The 20,712-nt window shown below is 40.2% G+C and overlaps 1 protein-coding gene across 1 annotated transcript in view; it reads right to left on the reverse strand.

Annotated features, from left to right (window-relative positions):
* thsd7aa (thrombospondin, type I, domain containing 7Aa) overlaps positions 1–20,712 on the reverse strand; it is a 437,777-nt gene that overhangs the window by 19,512 nt on the left and 397,553 nt on the right. The window contains exons 24-26 of the mRNA XM_055157370.1: positions 19,747–19,920; positions 19,574–19,669; positions 12,827–12,909 (exon numbers count right to left, since the gene is read on the reverse strand). Of these exons, the coding sequence (XP_055013345.1) occupies positions 12,827–12,909; positions 19,574–19,669; positions 19,747–19,920 (353 nt within the window). The remainder of the gene's footprint in view (positions 1–12,826; positions 12,910–19,573; positions 19,670–19,746; positions 19,921–20,712) is intronic.

The following is a 20,712-nucleotide window of genomic DNA, read 5'->3' on the forward strand; positions in this document are numbered from 1 at the left end:
ATTATTTTTACAGTATTTAATGGTTTAGTTATGTCCAGAGGTGGAACATAACAAAGTAAAAGTATTAAAGTGTACATTTTATTTACTATACTTCACGTTTGTCGTATTTTAAAATGGATACCTTTTATTTTTACTTCACAACATTGAAAGAAGGTATATTTATTTTCTACTCTACTACATTTTTGAACAGGACTGAAAAGTGAAAGTATTTTATAAGATAGTTTGAGGGTTTATTTTTCACCACATTTGTAGTTTGAGAAAAAAAAAAAAAAACTAAAATATACAGCTAGAAAAACAGATAGAATTTCAATTTTGCTGTTTCTGTTGAACTAAATTCTACACAAAACAAAAACAGTACATCTGAAGCTTTATTAGATCTAAAAATCTGTGCAAAATACTTTTATGTTTCACCCTTTAAGTACATTTTTAAACAAGTACTTTAATACTTTTACGTATTACAGTCGATTGTTTCATGTGATACTTTTACTTGAGTATTTCTGTGCTCTGGTGTCTGTACTTTTACTTAAGTAACAAAATTTAAATAATTCTTCCGCCACTGGTTATGTCCAAAATTAAATCAATTGAACTTGTACTGTAATACCTAAAATCTCATTGATGGATCAAATATAGAAATGGGGTCAATAAAGTAAAAATAAAATAATAATAATAATAATAATAATAATATAAAATCTAAGTTCAAAGGTTGTAGGGTTGAAGTTGATTCGTCACTTCTGATACTAAATACTGACATAGGGTCCTTGGGCAAGACACTCCGTCCACTATGTCTCTTCATATTACTCTAGTTTGCATTTGCATTTTTGATTCAGGGTTTTGTTTTTTTTTTGTTTTTTTTTTTTTTTTGGACAGAAACTGGTGAAAATTTTGTAATACATTTTCGAGTGTTGCTTTGTACAATTTGGTGCTCACCATGAAAAAATATTCCATTTATTCCGGTAAACTTGGTAAAAAAAAAAACTTAGATATTGTTTTTTTCTGACTATAAGGTGCAATAGCAATAATGTTGAATTCTCTCATCTATTTTCATACATAAGTCGCACCGGATTGTAAGACGCATTAAATGAAACAAACAGACAAACACTTGATCCCTTAGCCCTGTCTTGGTGAATGTTTATTATGAATGTGAATGTGGGTGGATCATTTAAGTCTGTTTTTTTTTTTATTTCCTACGAGGACGACTCAAATATACATTGAGTAATAATAAGTTTAATTCAGCTTTGTGCACATTTTTTTTTACGTTTAACATAAACAAAACTTAAAATCACATGGCTCATTTGCATAAACTATAAGCACTGAAAAAAAACAGCTAGCTCCTGGTGCACTGATACGGTTACTTTCTGTCAGACTAAGGACCATAAATTGGGCTTTACTCTGCGAGACTCCTGACTACGGTAGCCAGTCCATCAGGCGTGCGGCTTCGTAGTTTACCAAAGTCGTACTAAAACATTTTGTCATTTTGATTTTTGAGCGTCGTGTACCACATAAAATCGGTTCGAGGTCAGTAAACACAACTAGAACTAATACATAAAGCGCACCGGATTATAAGGCACGCTGCTTGATTTTTGAGAAAATTAATGGATTTTAAGTGCGCCTTATAGTCAGAAAAATACGGTAATAATAAATAATAAAATAATAATGGTGACAATGTAAACTGCCATTGTGTTCTTGGGCGCGAGACTTGACTCTACTCTGTAATCGTATCAGTGTTTTGAGTAAATTGCTTCTGGATTGTCTGCGCCCAGTAGAGACAAAACTGTGATATAATACGACCACTTACCCAGACGCAGAATATTATTTGAAAAATTGAAAAAAAAAAAGTTGAAAATTTGCCATAAAATCATGAAACCACGCCATAAATTGCTGAAAATCTGCCCTAAATTGCTAAAAAATTGCTTGTTATTGTCTACAGCTGCCCCATAAAAACCCCGGTAGGTCGTCTTGGCAACGTGACATATGATTTCGGCGACGGGAGGGGCCGTGTTTGTTCCATCACTCCGCAGGGGGGCTCCAGTCTCCAGCAGGATAATCGTCTAGGAAATCCCCCACAATGCAACACTTGGCAGATCCACTCTCGAATCATTTACATCTGCCGTCTCACAGCGTTCAGACGTGTTTACAGCAGGAGGTCAGAGGCCACGCGAGCTTTTTGTCAACAGGATAAAGACTCTTATTACCACATGTTGGACCGCGTTTGGGTTTTTGGGGTGTTCTGAGGGGAGCGGGCTTTAATCTTGTTTATTTTCAAGGTGCCATATTGCAGATTAGCCTCCGTTTTCACCTGATACATGTGAGGGAAAATCAGCTGTAGCTAAAATAAGCTTCTTATCGTGTAAAGACAAAAGACAAAATTACTGGTTCAATGTAACTTGCTAGAGACAAGTGCGAAGAATCCCTCAGTCGTCCAGGTAGAATCCATGTCGAGGAGAAAATTCGGTTTGTCAATTGGACAAAAGTTTGTTTGGTTGAAGATGTTTTGCAGCTCATCTACGCTGCTTCTTCACCTTCACTTCTACCTGCTTTTTGATTCTCACCACCCACTGCAGCACAAACTTGGATTTATTCAGACGCGACAACACAGGGCTCAAGTGGCGCCTACAAGCACAGAGGGAAAAGAGAAAGATGAACAACATGTGCAGAAAGTCCTCTCTGTTTGCGGATATCCAAAATGGGCCTTCAACAAAACCAAGAGAACTAAAAAACAGGACAACAGAGAATCAGAACCCAGGAGAAAGGAGGTAACTATTCCTTCCATGGCTGATGTTTCTGAAAAACTACAGAGGATTTTCAGACAACCTGAGATCCCGGTCTATTTCAAACCTACGAACACTTTAAGACAGAAACTGGTCCAACCCAAAGGACATAAAACACCGAACCACAAACAAAACAATGTGATCTGCTCCATTCAGTGCAGTGAAGACTGCAGTGAACGCTACATTGGAGAAACTAAACAGCTACTTCACAAGAGGATGTACCAACACAGACGAGAGAGCAACACAGGACCTCAGTCTGCTGTACATCTCCACTTAAAAGCCACGGGCCACTCATTTGAGGACAGTGAGGTACAGATTTTAGCCAGAGAGAAAAATTGGTTTGAGAGGGGAGTGAAAGAAGCTATTTTTGTTAAGAAAGAGAATCAAATGGAGACTCAGACACCATCTATCTCCTATTTACAACTCCATCCTCAAACCTAAATCAAAACAAACAAGAGAACAACAGGTGTGTCCAGGTCAGGTCCAGAGGTGTGGAAGCTCCATTATGGCCATGAATTGTCATGCTAAATAGACCCCACACCCTGCACAGGTCAATAGGCCAAACTAACAAACAGAAACTGTAAACAAGTGTGTGTGTTAGTTTCAGTTAGTTACTGTTAGGGGTGTGCAAAAGCATTGGAATATCGATATATCGTATCGTTTAATGTGATGATACAGTATTGATATCGTGGGCTGCCGTATCGATATATCACCAAGAGTATTTTTACGTGTGTTTTACGTGTGTTTTACTAAATTATTTTGTTACAGTGCTACAGTTTTGTTGCTTGTGGAGTGAAAGGAAACTCATTTATGCAACACATTTGACATTTTGACACTGTTTTGTGGATTAAAATGTTTGAGTTTCATATGAATTATGAAAATAATGAAGTAGTTTAACAAACACTTTTAGTATCACAGCCATGATTTAGCCTTTATTTTTTTATTTTTTGAACTGTATCGAATCGATTTAATAATGTAATATTATATGCAAATAGTTTCATATGAATTGAAACGTGCTAACTGCCTAAATCATTGACTGTTTATTGTTCTTTTTGTAATTTGTATATTTTTGTATCGTATCGTGACCTGTATCGTGCAGCATCGTGTATCGCCATGATTTAGTATGTGTATCGTATCGTGTCCTGTGTATGTATCGAGGTATGTATCGTATCGTGGCCTGTGTATCGAGGTATGTATCGTATCGTGGCCTGTGTATCGAGGTATGTATCGTATCGTGGCCTGTGTATCGAGGTATGTATCGTATCGGCAACTTCTTAATGATACCCAGCCCTAGTTACTGTAGCTCCTCCCTTCAGACAGATATAAGGAAGTGTCCACCAGCGTCTGACCAGAACTGAAGAAGCAGCTTTGGATGAGCTGCGAAACGTCTTCAACCAAACTAACTTTTGTCCAGTCGACAAACTGATTTTTCTCCTCGCCGTGGATTCTACCTGGACGACTGATGGATTCTTCACACACTGCTTGAATTAAGAAAAACACACTTATTCCATTGGTAGATAATTTTACTTGTCAAGTTGAATCTACTCAAATAAAATAAAATGTTCTTAATTTACAGATGTGTTCAAAATTGTTGGTACCCCTTTGGTAAGGAAAGAAAAATCAACAATCGTTACTAAAATAACTTGAAACTGATAAAATAATAAATAATAAATAAATAAAAAATACTGAAAATGGTCCTACGTAATTCAAACATTGCTTTTCACCTGTGGTTGAAAAGAATCATTAAAAAACAAAATAATGAAACTGGCCTGGACAAAAATGATGGTACCCTTAACTTAATGTTTTGTTACGCAACTTTTTGATGCAAACTCTGCAAACAAATGATTTCTGTAACTGTTAATGACACTTCTGCACTGGTCAATAAGTATTTTGACCCACTTCTCAAGAGGAAACTGTTCTAGTTGTCTCAGGTTTGAAGTCATTTTAACTTATGTAGATTTTGTTTTTTTCCAGTGTGTATATATAGTCGAGTTTCAGCTGACGTCATTGTTATTAAAAGCCCGAGTTGCATGCTGGGAAATATTTTGGTAAGAATATTGGGCAAGAAACACGATAGCGGTCAAACACAGTGCGTAACCTCGCGTATTTATCCCCGATAATGGTAAATTCCTGCTGCATTATCGGATGCACAAATAGAAGCACGGAAGAAGGAAAATGTCTTTTTCGTATTCTGAGTGAAAAGAACCGCTAACGGTGAATTAAACGTCTTTCAAACATCCGCAGAGCAAACGTAGAAGATCCTAACAAACCGTGGACTCCAACAAGTTCAACAACACATCGAGACTCTTGGAGGTTTTCATCTTTTCTGCTGTGAATGGCCCAGGAGTTTCCACCAAGTCATTGTGGATATCACCGAAGTGAATATTTAGTCCAGGAAGTTGGCGATTCCGACCAGAAATTTGGTTTGGTCCAGGCTTTGTCGGGGTTGAAAAGGGTGATTTGTCGTCCATCGATGATGCTTATGACCAATTTCTGGTCAAATGGTCTTGGGTCCTCTGCCGTTAGAGTGGATAAATAACCGGGATCAATACCCTTTACGTGCTTTCTCGCTCCGTCCGTCATCTTGAATTAGTGTTTATTGCCGCCGACCAAAATAATTCCCAGCATGCAACGCGCGCTTTTGTCAACAATGAAACTCGCCTGTAACCACTTTAAAGTCCCAACTTCTAACTAGATGTGTGAACCTGGCCCTGTTGCATTTTCACATTTCACCACTAGAGGCTCCCTATGTTACTGGAGTCTGACTGTGTGCCAGTTTTGACCTGACTAAAGACGACCAGAGACCACAAACCCTCAACAAAGGCCAGTTTAATGGATTTCTCCCATCTGCACCTAATAAACCTGCAGATGGTCGCTTTAAATCGACTTTATTGTTGTAATTGGCTGATTGCTTGAACAACAAAGTTTTTTTTTTAATTCCATTTTCACAACCAGGCAAAGACTTGTGTTGTTTTGTATTGGATTGTGGTCTAATCCAATACAAAACAATAGTATAACCCACATAGGAGCTGCGTATGAGCATGTGTGCAGCCCCCTCCTCCGGCTCCGGCGCGCTCCTCCTCACCACAGGGGGTCTCTGTCTCTGGAGGATCATCAGACTGAAAACCCCCAAAGCAGCACACATCATTTACACACACTCCGAAAAAAAAAACAAAGGGAACACTTCTCTACAAACATCCAGAATTCAAAACACTGCCTACGTACGAATTACACCAGGAGCACAGAGGCAGAGACACGTGTTTCCAGCTCTTTGTTTAAAATAAGGTTGGGTAAAACACTGCCCTCTGCTGGAAAAAGTGGGGAGTAAATTCTGAAAAAAACATATTAGCAGCGTGGCTATTGTCAACATGATACAATTTTCTTATTCCAGGTATGTTTTTAAATTGCAAAAGAGATAATGCTATGGTTAAAGCCACAGTGTGTAACTTTTTAGCCTAAAAATAACTAGACTAGACTAGAATAAAAGAATGTTTGTGTGTTTTTAGAGACGTTTGTCACAGTGAGGGACACGAGGAATCTGGACAAACATCATGGCTCACCCACTGCAGCAGACTATAGAGGGACAGATAATACTCCCTACAACTGTACAACAACTCACCCACTGCAGCAGACTATAGAGGGACAGATAATACTCCCTACAACTGTACAACAACTCACCCACTGCAGCAGACTATAGAGGGACAGATAATACTCCCTACAACTGTACAACAACTCACCCACTGCAGCAGACTATAGAGGGACAGATAATACTCCCTACAACTGTACAACAACTCACCAACTGGACTATACAGGACAGATAATACTCCCTACAACTGTACACAACTCACCCACTGCAGAGACTATAGAGGGACAGATAATACTCCCTACAACTGTACAAAAACTCACCCTTATGGAACGGATAATACTCCCTACAACTGTACAAAAACTCACCCTTATGTAACAGATAATAATCCCTACAACTGTACAACTCACCCTTATTTAACAGATAATACTCCCTACAACTGTACAACAACTCACCCTTACACAACAGATAATACTCCCTACAACTGTACAACTGAACTCACCCTTAGGTAACAGATAATACTCCCTACAACTGAACAAGAACTCACCCTTATGTAACAGATAATACTCCCTACAACTGTACAACTCACCCTTATGTAACAGATAATACTCCCTACAACTGTACAAAAACTCACCCTTATGAAATAGATAATACTCCCTACAACTGTACAACTCACCCTTATGTAACAGATAATACTCCCTACAACTGTACAACAACTCACCCTAATTTAACGGATAATACTCCCTACAACTGTACAACAACTCACCTTTATTTAACGGATAATACTCCCTACAACTGTACAAAAACTCACCCTTATGTAACAGATAATACTCCCTACAACTGTACAACAACTCACCCTTATGTAACAGATAATACTCCCTACAACTGTACAACAACTCACCCTTATGTAACAGATAATACTCCCTACAACTGTACAACAACTCACCCTTAGGTAACAGATAATACTCCCTACAACTGTACCACAACTCACCCTTATGTAACAGATAATACTCCCTACAACTGTACAACAACTCACCCTTATGTAACAGATAATACTCCCTACAACTGTACAAAAACTCACCCTTATGTAACAGATAATACTCCCTACAACTGTACAACAACTCACCCTTAAGTAACAGATGAAAATGTGTTGTTTAAATCCGGTTTGTGTTGTTGTTTTTTTCCCCCCTCTTCAAACTTTTTTTTGACACTGTGCTCATTTTGTCACCATGGAAACTCCTAAACAGTCCAACATTAGCGACACATGTAGAACACCCCCCCCCCCCCCCTGCAAAGTATCTGTTGTTTGTAGTTCTCCCTAATCCCAAGATTCCAGGATCCAAAATTTTTCACTGATACGGTTAAATCACATAAGTGAGACGTAACTGAAGTTATAATGAACTTAAGAATATTCCACTGAGCCTCGTCTGTGTTAGGGGCCTAAATTTAAGAAGCACTTATTAAATTACTTAGTGGCTGAGATGTAATTAGTCCTGCCAATTAGGCCCTAACTGTCAGACGGGGAGAGCGCTGTGCTGCTGTGTCACGCCGCTAATGGACGGTAATGGCGCAGGCGTCGTGTTAAAATAGCTGGTCCAGACGTGACTGTGGGGAGACCTGGTGTTTATATTGTTATTGATACGCCGGCGTGGGTTTATATATCTGAAAAATGACACAATGATGCATTAATTCAGCAAAGTTCAACAAGGAAAACTACGGTTACGCCTTGTTCCGACTTCCTGTCACATGTCTGTCGCTGTCAGCCTGAACTAATCGCGTCTTAACATAAATGGATGACCTCTCCCCTCCTTCTTTCTCTTCTCTTTCCTTTATTTAACCAGGACCTTTTTCAAGACAGACGTGGTTAAAGTAGCAGCAACACAATCAATACAAAATAGTCAAATCACAGGCTACGTTCAGACTGCAGGGCTTAATGCTCAATTTAGAACATTTTTGTGAAGTCAGATTTTTTTTTTTGAGTGGTGGCTTACATTTCCAACTAGAAAAGCACTCAGAGAGCGCAGACCTCCGCCAAGGACTACCCCTATTTTTTATATAAATTGCGATAAAATCAGTCTTCTGGATCAGATCCGGATCAGCCTTTGGAATATGAAAGAGGATCCCATTGTCCATCCCTGAGTCAAATTTCATGGGGTTTGGTCAATAATTAACCGAGATATTGAGAAACAAAACTTTTGGCCCCATTTACCACAATGTTAACTAAAATTTCAAAGTGATCCAGAATCCAGGATTTCTTCCGGATCACCCCCAAAATGAAATCAGTTCTTCCTTTTCACATTTCCAACAAATCCTGAAAATTTCATCAAAATCGGTCCATAACTTTTTGAGTTATGTTGCTAACAGACAAACAAACAAACAAACAAACAAACGCCGGCAAAAACACCTTGGCGGAGGTAATTAAATGCAACTTGTATGTGATCTCCAGTGTGAACTTTAAACGCCCCAAAAGAGTCCCACATGTGCACTGGAGGACACAACGTTTACGATGTGTATGGAAGTCGCCTAAACACTGGGTTTGTCTTCTAAAATACGGTCCAGTTCTTCGTAAAATGGACAGGTTACAAGTCCACGGCCGCGTCATTTGTTTGAGACTTGAGCCTCCTTGTATTTGGCTCGCAGGCTCTTTATTTTTCATTGACACTGGAGCTAGGACCGCCTGTATCTGCGCTCGGGACATTTCTTAGGCAATCATTTCGAAAATCTCCCGGTTCCGATAAGACCCCTCCAATTGGGGATGAATACAGTGATCCCCCCAAAAATCCCCCCACATATCCAAGTGTCCTGGGTCACATTTGAAAAAAATCTGATCTGTGTCGTTCAGACTGTCATTAAAAGATCAGATACAGGTCACATGGGGTGAAAAAATCTTCAGGCTGCAGTCTGAATGTTGCCACAAAATATCAAATCATAAAACTATTTGCATCTTTCAAGAAAAACACACACATGTCTCGGTCACAGCACTTTTTACAGTTTTCTTGAGTGACACCGTAGATTCTAATTTAAGATCTTTCTGCAAATGATTCCTCGGATATGGCGTCACGTCCACGCTTCAAACGTTTTATTATTTTTCATGTGTCCGACTCGGAGAAAAACATGGAGGCTAATCCAAAAGCTGTTGTTGCTTTAGCACTGGCCGAGTACCAGGCTCCAAAATAAGTACAACTCCACAACCTCGAGCAAGAAATCATTATGAATAGTATACGTCTGTATATTAGTGAAGTGAAAGCGTTAGTGTCACGTGATAGTCGATCATTTTGGTACGTTAGTCAACAAGAAATGCACTAAAAACATGGGCGACACCGACTCCAAACCACAGGCAGTGATACGGACGCAGTAAAGTAACGCAGTAAAGTAACGCAGTAAAGTAACGCAGTAACGCGAGTGACTGAAATTGTCATTTAAACCACCAAAGTGTCCAAACACAGTGAAAACATTTCATACTTCAAGTGACACTAGCCACAGTCGTCTTGGATTCTATCTCGGAATCCTTGCTCGGTCTCGTCCGAGCTTTTCCGAGTCGCGCTGTCCGAGGAAAAAAAGGTCACAATACACACATGAGCAATAACTACCAGAAAAGATTTAAGATTGTCTGAAAACAAAATGTACTTAGACAACACATGTTCAGGAGCTGGTGGTCAATGCCAGTGTTCATGGTCTTGTTTAGGTGGTTCATTTTCAACAACAAAAAGAGCTGAGAGTGACTGAAATAACTGAAAAAACTGTTGACTAATGCTGGATAGCTTGTAACTGGCAGGTGCGGTCCTGTACTAGCGGGTGCGGTGTTGTACTGGGGTCTGTTGGTTCCATTACGTAATAAATGAATCTTCACTTCGTTACATAAAGAAGGAGGAAAATAACAAAAGGACGACAGCAGAAATAAGTTTTAAGAAGGATGTAAAAAGGGTTGCACCTGCCCTGTCGGAGAAAAGTGTATAAAGTGTGTGGTGAGGGCTTTTACAGCCTTCAAACAGATATAATAAATTGTAAAATATAAAGTTGACTACTTATCGCGGGTTATTTTTAGAACGTAACCCCCGTGATAAACGAGGGACCACTGCACTCTCACTTCGCAACCTGTGCACATGGACTCACACTTGTCCCGACCGGGATGGAAAACGGAGAATTTCTTGTACATGTCATTGTTAAATACGCTTTTGCGCTTCGGTATCTTGCAGGCTGACCGACTGTTTGTGTCTCGCTCCTTCTGAGTCACAGACGCTACGAGAGACGCTCAGTTTAATGAACGGTACTGAAAACCCGGACATTTGCATCACTTCATAAAAAAAAAAAACCCGGACGCCCCGGAGAGGACGCAAAATATGGACATGTCCGGGGAAAAACGGACATTTAATCACCCTAAATTTGAGTAACAAAGCTGCAACACCCCCAGGAAATTAACAACCATCATCTGCAACGTGTCGACACTTGCTCAGACGAGATTCAGACCGACTACTCACCCGTTCCTCGTCAAAGCTTAGCCCACCGCACCGCCAAAGTCCATTATATCGCGCGCAGTTCATTTGAGTGGTGTCTGACCTTTACACAGCTCATATATAAGTCTTACGTACAGCCGTGGACACAGTGTGGACTTCATGGAGCGTGCCCGCGTAATAACCGAACCACGGCGCGCGATGACATTTGGACACGGACACTGTATCGATCAACCGCCGTCTACACCTGATCACCGCTGGGCCCCGGGACTCCTGTAACACGTCTGAGGAGCGACCCGTAAAAAAAAAAAAAAGCGCGATTTCAGACATCTGCTAAGAGAAAGCCCTTTCTACGGCCCATTAAATACACAACGCGTGGATTGGAGAGGGACTAATTAGCTGAAACTGCAAAGTGTTGGAACAAAAAGGCACTAAAGAGGGGGTTTAATTAAAGTGCCCTGCAGAAGTGCGTTTGATAAAAGGAGTAGACTTCTTGAAGACACTAAACCACTAGAATTGTACAGAAAGTAATAAAGTCTAGAGATAACGGCAGCACTTTGCGATGTTAAATAGTTATAGAGGTGGGATGAAAGAGAAAACACTATGGATATATGTTAAAAAGGCCTGTGTTGCGCTATTTTCTGATGATGTTTTAATGCCGTCTTCTGTTTCTTCATCAAAAACAGACCTGGAGTTATGTTTTGTTTTATTCACACGTTTAACACACAAACCCTGCAGATTTAGGCTGAGTTTTTCTCTCAATCTGAAAACATTGTTGAACCTTGTCATGTCAGGCGTCCCCATGTGTTTTTAAACTTCATACACGGAAAAAGAAAAAAAAAAAGAAAAAGAAAAATGCCTTTAAAATTATGCTTTAAATCAGGGGTGTCAAACTCATTTTGGTCCGGGGGTCGTATCCAACCTATTCTGATCCCAAAGGGGCCGGATCAGAAAACTCATGTCATATAAACCCCAAAAATAACAATAAGTTCACATATTTGTGCAGAGAAACGCAAATCTATGACAGAAATCTTTTTTAATTGATGAACTCTTTCTTTTACTAAATATTATAATATTATGAACAACCTGAAACTTTAAGAAAAATGTAATTTCAACACAATGTTTTAACATGAACTTATGTATGTAAATAGGAATAAGTAAATTTTTGTTGTAAAATCCTGCTCTCGGCTCCACTTTTCTCATTTTTGACATTTTGTTGATGAGGGTGTCATGGTCAACAGTCAAAACGATCGTCCTTTAAGAGCGTTTGGAAAGAGACAAGTCTTCATTTGTGCTGCTCTGGTGGGAGGGGCCACGTACAGAGACGCTGGAGACGCTGCTGTGATAAACACCACAGAAAATTAACAAGATTTTAATAGAAAATATAATTAAAATATTTTAGTAGAAAATCAGCCGAGGGCCAGATTAAAGATCTTGGAGGGCCGGATCTGGCCCCCGGGCCGTATGTTTGACACCTGTGGTTTAAATAGAAAAGATGATGTAAAGGAAATGATGATTGTGAAAATAATATTAAGTAAAACTAAAAATGTTTATTTAAGAAAAAAAAAAGTAATTTAAATTATAAATTGGCCAAAATTTCAAAAATTGACAAAATTGCCAATCTCTACTGAAATAAAGGTTAACTTGAACTTGTTAACTTGAAAACTACCACTTCATGACATCACAAGGTGGAAAAGAGCATGCTGAGCTTTCGAGACGTAAACAATAATAAAGTGTTACTCAAATGTGTGAATGAAACAAAACACAACTCCAGGTCTGTTTTTGACGAGGTAAAAATGTAATAACACGACTTAAAGCTCACAGTTTTCAGTTTTGTGTAATATAACAGACCTTTAACAGTGGTGGTGGTAAAAGGAGCAGTCAAAAGTCAAAGAAAACCAGAACTAAAAAAAAAAAAAGGACTCATGCTGTACAGTTCTAAACACGGTCTAAACCAGAAGAGTTCAGAAATGTAGATAAAGTAAAGCGAGAGTTTGAGAAGCACTGGTGCGGTCGACACTCACCTCGGTGCAGACGGAGCGCGCCTTGGTGCAGGGCGGGTCACAGGAGCGGTCCGACATGGGCTGAGAGGTCAAAGGGCATCCACCTGTCAGGGGTCAAAAAGTAAAGACTGTCAAATACAGCTCAGGTCACTGTAGAACTGTACTGTAGAATCAGCCAGCAAACTAAAGCTTACTAAAGTTATATTTATTTTATCACAATGTATTTTTACAATTCTAATGTTATACTCATTTTTTTTTTTTGCTTATTAATTATTTATTAATTTATTAGTTTATATTTGTTTTTGTCAGTCTTTCAAGTTTCTGTTTCTACTCTCCAGTGCCCCCTGCTGAACTGAGACAGAAAACTTCAGTTTGTTTATGGACTGATTAAATCACTACAGATGCTTATGTATGATTGCAAGGGTTAGTGTTGGGAAGGTGACTTTTAAAATGTATTCCCCTACAGATTACAGATTACATACCCCAAAATGTAGTTTGTAACGTAATCCATTAAGTTACTTAAGGTGAGTAACGTAATCTGAATACTTTGGATTACTTGATATTGTTGTGTTTTTTAAAACGACATGAATGTAACAACCACATCCTGATAAATGATTTTTATATGAGATCACTGCTGCCATCAATTATGTCCACCCTACTGTTACGTGTCATATTGTTTAGACCTGGTTTAGTCCTGGTTTTAGATCTGGTTTTAGACCTGGTTTAGTCTTAGTTTAGACCTGCTTTAGTCCTGCTTTTAGACCTGGTTTTAGTCCTAGTTTAGTCCTGTTTTAGACCTGGTTTAGTCCTGCTTTTAGACCTGGTTTAGTCCTGTTTTAGACCTGCTTTAGTCCTGCTTTTAGACCTGGTTTTAGCCCTAGTTTAGTCCTGTTTTAGACCTGCTTTAGTCCTGCTTTTAGACCTGGTTTAGTCCTGTTTTAGACCTGCTTTAGTCCTGCTTTAGTCCTGCTTTTAGACCTGGTTTAGTCCTGTTTTTAGTCCTGGTTTAGTCCTGCTTTTAGTCCTGGTTTAGTCCTGCTTTTAGACCTGGTTTTAGTCCTAGTTTAGTCCTGTTTTAGACCTGCTTTAGTCCTGCTTTAGTCCTGTTTTTAGTCCTGGTTTAGTCCTGCTTTTAGTCCTGGTTTAGTCCTGCTTTTAGTCCTGCTTTTAGACCTGGTTTTAGTCCTAGTTTAGTCCTGCTTTAGACCTGCTTTAGTCATGCTTTAGTCCTGCTTTTAGACCTGATTTTGTCCTGTTTTTAGACCTGGTTTTAGTCCTAGTTTAGTCCTGGTTTAGTCCCGGTTTTAGTCCTGCTTTAGACCTGCTTTAGTCCTGCTTTATTCCTGCTTTTAGACCTGGTTTAGTCCTATTTTTAGTCCTGGTTTAGTCCTGCTTTTAGACACGGTTTTAGTCCTGGTTTAGTCCTTTTTTTAGTCCTGGTTTAGTCCCAGTTTTAGTCCTGGTTTAGTCCTGGTTTTAGTCCTGGTTTAGCCCAAAATGTGAAAACAGGAAAATACTGCCCTGTAATCCATTTATTTCAACAAAGTAACTGTAATCCAATTACCACTCATTGAAACAGTAACTGTAACTGAATACAATTACTCATAATTTGTACTCTGATTATGTAATCCCGGTCCATGTAATCTGTTACTCCCCAACACTGGCCAGGGCACATTATCATGGCTTGTATTTTTGATTCATTATGTCTTGCGCTGGACGATGCAGGAAGACGCAAAACAATAACTTTGCTCTGTTATTCTAAGTTATTTTATTTTATTTTATTCTTACAGCTTGAATAAAACTCAGCTCCAGCAGAGACACAGCACATACAATACTATAATAATTACCAGCTTTCATTCCTCCACCTTAACAAAGCTCTGGACGCTACGCTGCAATAAATCAATGAGCAGGACTCGTGCGCGGCTCTGGGGACTGGGGCTGGGCTGCTGGGTAATCAGGTTTATTGCTTTTTTGCTGAACATTTTCCTCAGCTCGACATTACACTGGGGTAACGTACAAGACGGCAGAATATAGAAGATATGATATAAACTCCTGAATGAATGTAGGTTTTTTTTGTTTTGTTTCACTACACACTGCATTATAATTGGGTCTAAACTCAAGACTGGACCAAAGTTTGAATAGAATCGAACCCAGTCTACATCAGGACTAACCTGGGCCCAAACCACGACCCTATACTTTTGTAAGAAATGCTCGTATATTAGATTTATTTACTAGAAACTGAAGCCACCTATTAAAAAATAAACAGTGTCTATTTGCAGCCTGGGTGTTAATAGTTCAATGGACACGATTCTTCTATTTACATCTCAAGAAAAAAGGGAATGGGGACGTGTCCGCTTACGTCGTTTCCTGTGAAAAGTGCGGGAAGCTGGACTTGAGAATCCAAAGAAATAAAATTCAAAACGAACGTAAGGTAAAAGGTAAAAGGTAAGTCAGTGTTGCTACAAAATATATTTGCAATGCCTGTCTGACCATTACTATTTGGGTAATTAAGTTGAAAGCATCACAGCATCATGGGGACTAAAAACCAGGACTAAACCAGCACTAAAACCAGGACTAAACCAGCACTAAAACCAGGACTAAACCAGGACTAAAACCAGGACTAAACCAGGACTAAAACCAGGACTAAACCAGGACTAAAACCAGGACTAAACCAGGACTAAAACCAGGACTAAACCAGGACTAAAACCAGGACTAAACCAGCACTAAAACCAGGACTAAACCAGGACTAAAACCAGGACTAACCAGGACTAAACCAGGACTAAACCAGGACACTAAAACCAGGACTAAACCAGCACTAAAACCAGGACTAAACCAGCACTAAAACCAGGACTAAACCAGGACTAAAACCAGGACTAAACCAGGACTAAAACCAGGACTAAACCAGGACTAAAACCAAAAACCAGGACTAAACCAGGACTAAACCAGGACTAAACCAGCACTAAAACCAGGACTAAACCAGCACTAAAACCAGGACTAAACCAGGACTAAAACCAGGACTAAACCAGGACTAAAACCAGGACTAAACCAGCACTAAAACCAGGACTAAACCAGCACTAAAACCAGGACTAAACCAGGACTAAACCAGGACTAAAACCAGGACTAAACCAGGACTAAAACCAGGACTAAACCAGCACTAAAACCAGGACTAAACCAGGACTAAAACCAGGACTAAACCAGCACTAAAACCAGTTCTAAACCAGGACTAAAACAGGACTAAAACCAAGTCTAAAGGTAGGAGGTGTAGGTGGGATGAATGTGACCTGGCCGTTCAGACTGAAGTCACATGTCAAAAGATCAGATATGTATCAGTTTTAGGAGCACAGATCCAAGTGGCCTGGGTCACATTTGAACAGAATCGGATCTGTGTTGTTCAGATTGTCAAGATCAGATACAGGAGCATAGGGATGAAAATATAGGGGTCACTTCAGGTTGCAGCCTGAACGTAGCCAAAGTCATAGAGGGCGATTGGAAATGTTATTCCTTTGTCTGGTATTAAATGTTTAAATATAAGATTAAACATTTTTATCTTTATTTAGACCAGAAATGTCAGACTCAGGCCCGGAGACCACATTTGGCCCGCGATATCATATCAAAAGTGTATTAGAGCTGCCCGCTGGCTACAGATAGACTATAGAGACATTATTTATTTAACATTTTGTTATTATTTTATATTATGCTTGTTCTGGATTCAATTTTTAAGCAAAACTAACTCAAATGGAAAGAAGAAAAACTCACAAAAGAAGAGAAAACATGCATATGTTATTGACATTTTTCAATAAATATTTAGTTTGGTCCACAGCTTAGTCCCAGTTTTTAATTTTGGCCTCTGTGAATTTGAGTTTGACAGCCCTGATTCAGACCGAACCAGACCGAGTTACAGCTCAGATCTGTGGAGAGGCGACCCCGCTCACAGTCAGAATTCCTGTTTTTCTAGGTCCTTTTGAGCTATAAAACAACTTGTAATTGAATAGATGTAAAGTAGAGCTGTTTAAAGTCACACTGTGGAACATTCCAGGCAGAGCAACGACATAATCCATAGAAATAAGCAGATGACAGAGCCCCAACCAAAAAGTTACACAGTGCACCTTTAACCAACGCAGATATTATTATATTTTAGTAACGAAGTCAACCGAAGTGACGCCCAGTAACTGCATAAAAAACATGTCTGCAAAACCAGGGTAATCTGTCAAAACCTCATGAATATTTATGAGACAGGGAAGACCTTATGAATATTCACGAGCCGTGCCTCTGGGGGGGGGAGACGGCTCCTCGAAGAAGCGAGCGCAGGCAGTTATACGGGAACATGTGGAACGAGCAGACGGAGCTACATTCCGAAAAGCACCAGCGGTTCCAAAATCACCAAACCCGGAAATATTAAAGCACGCTGGAGGGGGAACGCGGCGTGAAACAGGAAGTCCGAACATGTGGCGAGGCACGGAGCAGGATGGGAGGGAGTAATGAGGCCGTTTATATGACGCCGCGCTAGAAAGTAGTGCTAAATTGTACTTGTGTAAACAGATGCTTAGGGGAAGTCTGGAGATTTTGTGTTGTGGTGTATTGTAAAGCTGGAAGAGTGTAGGACAGACTTTAAACTCCAATTTCCAATCTGTTCTTGTATTGTTTTTTATAACTTAGACTATTCTAAAGATGGATGTGCAGCATTGTTTAGAAAGTGCATGGACTTAATATCATAAAATACTGATAAAAATTTAATTTAAGATAGTAATTTTTCCATATTTTACTTTCTATTTTTAAGGTGCACTGTGTAACTTTTCTGGTGGTGGATCCGTCAGATTCATTTAGGGCTGAACGGTTTTAAGAATAAATTGAACCGTGATTTTTCTGGCAGATATCGCGAACCCAAAATAGGAAAATTAAAACATAAGAAATTTCTTCATTATTTGTCTCGAAAACCAAGTTGAAAAAAAAAGGATAACGATTCGTTTTTTGAAATTTTTGTTTTTGTGTTTAAATAAATAATTGGAAAAAAAGGATAACGGCCGTTTCCCATTTCTGTGACTTAAACTGTGATGCCGGACTTTTGCACCACATACGGACTAAAGCAGGACTAAACCAGGACAAAAACAGGTCTAAACCAGGTCTAAACCAGGACTAAACCAGGTCTAAAACCAGGACTAAACCAGGTCTAAACCAGGACTAAACCAGGTCTAAACCAGGACTAAACCAGGTCTAAACCAGGTCTAAACCAGGACTAAACCAGGTCTAAACCAGGTCCAGGTCTAAACCAGGACTAAACCAGGTCTAAACCAGGTCTAAACTAAACCAGACTAAACCAGGACTAAACCAGGTCTAAACCAGGACTAAACCAGGTAAACCAGGTCTAAACCAGGACTAAACCAGGTCTAAACCAGGTCTAAACCAGGTAAAACCAGGTCTAAACCAGGACTAAACCAGGTCTAAACCAGGTCTAAACCAGGAAACCAGGTAAACCAGGTCTAAACCAGGTCTAAACCAGGTCTAAACCAGGTCTAAACCAGGTCTAAACCGGTCTCAGTCCTGATCTGGTCCCAGTCTGATCCCGGTCTCCGTCCCGGTCTCCGTCCCGGTCTCCGTCCCGGTCTGGTCCTGGTCTCAGTCCCAGTTTCAGTCCTGGTCTGGTCCCTGTTTAGTCCTGGTGTCAGTCCCGGTCTCAGACAAATAATGAAGAAAATAGTATTTTTTTTTTCATTTTTCTTATTTAATTTTTTTTTTATTTTGAAAAACTAATGAAAGAAATGATACACGGATTTAGTGCACATTAGTGAATTACTTCGTGGCGCATGGACCTTGATGCAGCTCCATAAATGAAAAACGACGGCGACACGGCGATGGCGGCAGAGTTCGGTGACGCAGAACTAACCTTGCCCTTAAAATTGGGCTTTAGGAGCTTTGCCAAAAATAGTCCAAAAATAGATCGTTCAGCCCGAGATTAATTTCTCCATGGAGATGTTACTGCTTTGTCTGGAATGTTTCACAGTACGACATTAAACCTTTCTATCATCATGGAGACCAAACCAAGACCGAGTTACAGGTCAGATCTGCGGAAAGGTGACGTCGCTCACAGTCAGAACACCTGTAACTGAATAAATGTAAAGTACAGCTGTTTAAAGTCATACTGCGGAATATTCCAGGCAGAGCAATGACAGATCCATAGAAGCAAGCAGGTGATGGGCCCCCAACCTAAAAGTTACATAGTGCACCTTTAATTTAGTTTATTTGTTAAGATTAATTTCTAAATAAAATAATTGGGACTCACTCACCAGAAGGTTTCAAGTTTAATACACATATAATATAATCCCATAATAACACAATACTGGAAAATATAGGATTAATTTGTTTAAAAAATAAACCAAAATAAGCGTTACCTCACGTTACCCAACGTTTTAAACAACAGCCAAAATGTTCTTCTTCAAAATAAGAGACATGATGAAAAAGCGGCGATAGTAAACAGAGACGTGTCTGCAGGCTCCGTCTGAGCTTTTCTCTTCTTTGATCAAAACCTGACGGTGTTTAAAAAGGCACTACAATGTTTGTTTTCTGCCGACAGGAGAGAGAGAGAGATACAAAGAAGGAGAGGGGGATAGAAAGTGAGAAAGAGAAAGACTGACAGAGAGAGAGAGACGGAAAGACTGACGAGAAAGACAAACAGACAACAAAAAGAGAGATAGACTGACCGGGAGATAGAGACACATAGAGGGAAACAAAGAGAAGAGGAGACAAAGAAAGAATAGATCTGAGCTGACATACCTGTGACGTTGAGTCCGTCGGAGCGTTCACACCACACGAGTCTGGAGGAGCCTCTCCACGGCCCTGTCCTCCACTTGTACTCCAGACACTGACCCTCTGCACACAGCCACACAGGGGGTTAACTACATGCAAGGCTACTGACAGAAATAGAAAAAAAAAAAAAAAGCACAGACCTGTACACGGGCGAGCCTCGTGTTCCTGCTCTGGACACTGTAGGAGGTTTTCTGGGTCCTGGGCCACCACAGCTCTGGAGCGCACCTGCACCGAGCCGAAGCCCAGGTCATCTCCCCCCACACAGCTCAGCTGACAGGGGCTCCACACCGTCCACTCGGTCAGGTAACACTCTCCTGCAGGGGGACAAAGAGAAAGAGATCATAATATTATTCTTAGGTCGAGCTAAAACTCAGAGAGCAGTGTGTTTGTGTCAGTGTGAACCCAACAGTCATTCTGATTCACATTAAAGTGGTGAAGGAAGTGAAGAAAACAGAACTAAATGTACTACAGACTGTGGCGTCTCCACAGAGCGCAGCGACATGTGTCACAGTGACTTTAGTGCTTCACCAGATGCCACTTTAGTTTGTGCATTATTGTCTGATTCATCAAACGTTTTCACTTCATGGAACAGTCTGACCTCGCAGTGTTACGATTCGTTCGCTCGACAGTAGGCGGCTACTTTTTTATTTAACCAGTCGCTGCTATTTGGTCGTGACGTATGTAATGCTCCACTAACGGGGCTAGCTGGTATATTAAGCTTTTCCCAAATCCCGTAGGAAAAAGGGCAATAACGTCTTTCCCCTTGATAAAATTCACCAAACATTCTCTTTGTTCCGGCTTTAAATCCTCGATCTGGGGAATCGTTGCCAACACAGAATGTCTGTCTTCGTCTACATCCATCTCGACGCTTTGTTTACTGTTGTGCTGTTCCACAAAAGGGACCCAGACAGACGCTTGAGTTTGACGTCATGGCTTCGCGGCTCTTCACTGACTGGCCAGTTCCGGGGTTCTAGCAAACCGTCTAGTGTATTCTGATTCCTGACCTAGTCGCTGGAGAGAAATGAAATTGAGCAGAGGCACTAGGTGGCACCAGCCTGACTACCACTCCTCACTTGGTGGCCGGAACCTAGGTGGGAGTCACAGCT

The sequence above is a fragment of the Boleophthalmus pectinirostris genome, unplaced genomic scaffold (assembly GCF_026225935.1).
Source record: "Boleophthalmus pectinirostris isolate CB_2022bp ecotype Guang Dong unplaced genomic scaffold, ASM2622593v1 HiC_scaffold_21, whole genome shotgun sequence".
Lineage (NCBI taxonomy): Eukaryota > Metazoa > Chordata > Actinopteri > Gobiiformes > Gobiidae > Boleophthalmus > Boleophthalmus pectinirostris.